Source organism: Ictidomys tridecemlineatus, chromosome 7 (genome assembly GCF_052094955.1).
Source record: "Ictidomys tridecemlineatus isolate mIctTri1 chromosome 7, mIctTri1.hap1, whole genome shotgun sequence".
In the NCBI taxonomy this organism is placed as follows: Eukaryota; Metazoa; Chordata; class Mammalia; order Rodentia; family Sciuridae; genus Ictidomys; species Ictidomys tridecemlineatus.
In genome coordinates this window covers 78,878,219-78,883,052 of record NC_135483.1, presented here as the reverse complement: position 1 = coordinate 78,883,052, position 4,834 = coordinate 78,878,219, and the positions used below count along the sequence as shown (strand labels likewise).

At 38.9% G+C, this 4,834-nt stretch overlaps 1 protein-coding gene across 1 annotated transcript; it reads right to left on the bottom strand.

The window, feature by feature from the left end:
* Window positions 1-626: 626 nt before the first annotated feature.
* Window positions 627-4,475, bottom strand: Snai2 (snail family transcriptional repressor 2). Its single transcript, XM_005332320.3, has 3 exons — window positions 4,093-4,475; window positions 2,780-3,325; window positions 627-1,879 (listed from the first exon to the last, which is right to left on the bottom strand). The coding sequence occupies exons 1-3, from the start codon at window positions 4,169-4,171 to the stop codon at window positions 1,698-1,700; spliced, it is 807 nt and encodes a 268-aa protein (XP_005332377.1). The 5' UTR covers window positions 4,172-4,475; the 3' UTR covers window positions 627-1,697.
* Between the last annotated feature and the right edge of the window lie 359 nt (window positions 4,476-4,834).

Sequence of the window (4,834 nt, the reverse complement as noted above, 5' to 3'; positions counted from 1 at the left end):
ATTGGGTTTGGGTGGGAGCTTGCTTTACTTGTTCAAATACCATTCAAATAAACTAACTCTCTATTACTTAACCCTGATCTCATCAGATATATCACTTATTTTATCTCCCTAAATGTGGGATTTTGTTCCCATGATTTAATTTCCCATGATTTAATTTGTGTAACTTATAGTAAATGTATTTTTCTATGTAGATTTTCTACTTTTTCTTCTGATGTTTCATTAAAAAATATTTCTTTAAAAATATTATACGGTTTCAGTAGTTCATGTGATAATATAAGTGATTATTATCTGTTGTCATAGATTCAACATAACAATATGAGTTAAATAAAAGTATTTTTGACTACTAATAACATGACTATTTTTTAGTGCCTCAGAAAGTATGAATTTTTGTTAAAGGGATATGCTATCAAACTACCACCACTATATATTTTTTGAATGTGACAGTATTATCTTGCTAAATTAAACAAAATAAGGATGCAGTTTATTACAATCTAAAACATAAAATAATGCTGGATATGTATGTATGCTACTTACTTTATCTCTTACTAACACAAAAATAATTATTTGTATAATCATTTGGCACTAATCACAAAGCAAATAAAAGTCTGAGAATATTATACAGGCAATAAATTTTAAATCAAAAAGTTTATTGTAAAAAAGGACCTTGAAAATTATTTTTTTTAAAAAAAGAAACATCAATTTCACAATTCTTCAGGTTGTATATAGGCATAGCTATAGACAACATCTCACTTTCATACAAAACTCATTCAATCATATAAAAATAAACACAAATTTACATTGACTTGTCAACTATACAGTTAATTAAAAAAGGCACTTGGAAAGGGTGTTGTATTATTGCATCTGTCGTATGCATTTAAAATAGTTTCAGTTCATTACTGAATTTCTAAGAAACTTCTCTTGCACTTATTCCCATTTTACTTAGTTTCAGAAAAATCATTAAAATTCTTTTAAAAATTAATATTTGGAGCATGTACCAGGAATGTTCAAAGCTAGTCTTTCCCTCCTTTCCCAAGGCACATGTGGCAAAAACAACAAAACAAAAATACTTTTAATACATTCTCCTGTGTTTTGTTCTTATTTTTTTCTCTTTCTTAAAATTACAGTTTAAAGCATTACAGATAATCAAAAATAAAAAATAAAAATAAAAAGGCTTTAGTTCAATGATGGCAACCAGACATCAGACATGTAATGAAGTAAACTTAGAATACTTTATAAGGCACCTGAGATAGCGTCTGGCAGATCCTCTTCCTATAGGAAATTCTATTACAAACTATTACAAAGCAATACTGTTCCTTTCAGTTGAAATGATTTGGCAGCAATGTAAATCTTTGCATTCTTTCTTAGTAAGAAAAGATGCAATGTGCTTTGTGCTTCATCTTTGAAGAGAAAGTTCCTCATCTTTTATCTTCCCAATCTAGCTGTCAGTAAATATATAGTAATTTTAAACTTCACATGGAAAGGATTAACTTTAAACACATGGATTCCATGCTCTTGCAGCTTTTAATGTGTGTGTGTGTGTGTGTGTGTGCACGCACGTGTGCACGTGTGTGTATGTGTGTGTCTATACATATTATTTGGTTGGTAAGCACAAGAGAAAATGCCTTTGGACTTTTACTTGTCATTTGGCGTCGGAGTGAAGAAATGCATTCTGTTCGAGTAAACATTGATTGCGTCACTCAGTGTGCTACACAGCAGCCAGATTCCTCATGTTTGTGCAGAAGAGACATTCTGGAGAAGGTTTTGGAGCAGTTTTTGCACTGGTATTTCTTTACATCAGAATGGGTCTGCAGATGAGCCCTCAGGTTGGACCTGTCTGCAAATGCTCTGTTGCAGTGAGGGCAAGAAAAAGGCTTCTCCCCTGGGGGGTGGGGGTAGAGGATAAAAAAAAAAATAAAGACAGTCAGTGTTTTTAGAGAAAACATACAGTCAAATAATGTTAATGAATATCAATCACATTTTGCCAAAGGAATGAGAAATAGCAAAACCTGGTTAAATTCCCCATAATAGATACTTATGTTAATATCTAGCCTTTTAGATAAAATTTGTATGAAAAAATCATAGCCAGAGTAGTATTAATGCTGCCAGTCATGCAGAAATAATTCACGAAGTACTAGGGCTTTCACTTATTAAAGCTTTCTGCTTCAGCAGGTGCAGTTAATGCTGAATGCTTCACAACATTTCCCAATATTTCCCCTTTTCCCTCTTTCTGTATTATGACTAAGGCAATATAAATGCCTTAACTCCCTGCAGGATGATTTTGTACTAAGAATAAAAAAAAATCAGCAGAAAATGAAACAAAAGACACAAATCAAATTCAGTTCCAACTATCCAACTCACTAAGTGATGATAGCTTTCACAGCCAGAATGTAATAAAACAGAAAACTGTAAGAAAACCCTCCAGCTATTTGCCAAATCAATTGATTAGGATAGCAACGTTTGTATTTGCTGATTACTGGGGGCAGTTTCACAGAACACACATTCAAATATATCTTTTCTGATTTTCTAACTGATCTTTGAGACCAAACCTCCTGCATCTACTTTCCAAAGTCTAAATGCTGTTTGCAGTCTCTGGAGCAGAGGTTGTTAGCAAGAAGTGGAACACCTGGTGCTCTCATAAGTTTTTTGAGTAGTCAGGAAGTACCTATCAATGATCAACCATCTTAAAAAGCACTGTCACTACTCCATGCAAATCCAACAGCCCAGCCCAGAGTGTCCTTCTATCAGAAAGCCACATTCCTGTCTACGTTTTTTCTCTTACCAGTGTGAGTTCTAATGTGTCCTTGAAGCAACCAGGGTCTGGAAAACGCCTTGCCACAGATCTTGCAGACACAAGGTAATGTGTGGGTCCGAATGTGCATCTTAAGGGCGCCCAGGCTCACATATTCCTTGTCACAGTATTTACAGCTGAAAGATTTCCTAGACTGGGCATCGCAGTGCAGCTGCTTATGTTTGGCCAGCCCAGAAAAAGTTGAATAGGTCTTATTGCATAAATTGCACTGAAACTTTTCAGCTTCAATGGCATGGGGATCTGAAAGCTTGGATTGTAGTCTTTCCTCTTCATCACTAATGGGGCTTTCTGAGCCACTGTGGTCCTTAGATGAGGTGTCTGATGGAGGAGGGGGACTCATTCGCCCCAAGGATGAGGGGTATCCAGAAAGAGGAGAGAGGCCATTGGGCAGTGGGGAGTGGAATGGAGCTGTCGTAGTCCACACGGTAATGGGGCTGTATGCTCCCGAGCTGAGGATCTCTGGTTTTGGGATGACGGGCATGGGGTAACTCTCATAGAGATATGGGGAAATGATCACTGGGGGAAAGAAAAGGAAAGAAGATTAAGGTAAAAATAACTAAAAAAAATATACATACACCAGGAAAATATTTGACAATCCCCACAAGACTTTATAATGAAAACAGACTGTCTTAGAAGCACAAATACATTGGTAAAATTTTGCATGTGCACCACGGCAGGCATCCGTGTAGCGATTGTACTTAAGGCACACACAGTCTGACAGCTGGCCTGAGCTATCCCATGCTCTGTCTTGAGGGAGTGCAGTCAGCCAGTGCCTTCACTCTGTCCACCAAGGAAGAAGAATCTAAATATTTTTAAACATACGGAAAAGTTGCTTTTCATTCCATGCAACGACTACTGACATGTTACCAGCCTAGCTACAGAGAGATGAATAAACCAAGCTGCCTCCCAAAGGAACAGAACTTATTACAGGAAAAAAAAAAAGCAAAGAATTCAACATTTAGGTTTTATGTTCATCTTCCACATATTCATTACGTGTGCGTATACAAGCTTTAGAAAAAATGAAGCTGCAAGAGTCGAAGGGAGGTTGTTTTTTTTTTTTCCCTTGTCAGTTAAGAGTTCCAAAAAGTTTTGAATTAAAACTTACCCTAAATGATCAAAAGAATAAAAATGCTCTTTTAGGGCGATGCTAAAAAGGGAAACGGCTCAGCCTTTTTTGCTTTTTTTGTAATAGCCTTTGAAGAGTAACACGTTCATATTTTTACAAATTTAGAGATATACAGTTACAGAGAGACTTTTTTCATTTTCTTTCTTTCTTTTTTTACCTGTGTGTGTGTCCAGTTCGCTGTAGTTTGGCTTTTTGGAGGCGTTGAAATGCTTCTTGACCAGGAAGGAGCGCGGCATCTTGCCGGCTGGTCTTGGAGGCGCCCCGGCGCGGATAACGGTCCGGCGGGAGGACGCGGCGGGCTGTCCCTACAGCATCGCGGCCGGTGGGGCTCCGCAGAGGGCCGCGCTCAGGTGCGGCCAGGCGACGGGCCGGCGCCTCTGAAGTCACCCGGCTGCTTGACGAACTGAGCCCGTTTTGGCTAGGAGGGTTTTTTTTTTTTTTTCTTCTCCCCCTCTCTCTCTTTTGCAAGAAGGATCCAATCACAGCGGAGAGGTTCGGATTTCAACTCCTCCCCCTGGGACAGCTGTGAACAGAGGAAGAATCTGTTGTCAGACTAAATTATTCTGGTTCAAAATGGACTGTTTTTCTGGATCTCAATGAAAAGGGGGGGAAAAAAAGTGTTTTAGGTATTTTTCGAAAGAGGAAAAAATCTCCTGGCTTGATCTCTGCCAGTGACTCGTGCTCTCCGAGACCTAGAAGGGTCGAAGGAGCTGCGATTTCTGCCTAAAACCGGCCTGGCCTCCAGATGTGGGGGGTACCGCGTCTGCAGAGGGACTGCGGTCGGCCAGAGGAAGGAAAGGCGTCCTCCCCGATGCCGGGTCGGCCCCTGGTGTCCCTGAGAGCCTATATTTGGAAGTGGCATTCGGACGTTTTATTTGCACGCGGACCAAATAATGAAC

Coding starts and splice junctions, on each gene's coding strand:
- Snai2 (XM_005332320.3), bottom strand. CDS start 4,171: ATGCCGCGCTCCTTCCTGGTCAAGAAGCATTTCAACGCCTCCAAAAAG. Junction 3,326..4,092: donor CGAACTGGACACACACACAG/GTAAAAAAAGAA, acceptor TCTTTCCCCCAG/TGATCATTTCCCCATATCTC. Junction 1,880..2,779: donor ACACATTAGAACTCACACTG/GTAAGAGAAAAA, acceptor CCCACCCCCCAG/GGGAGAAGCCTTTTTCTTGC.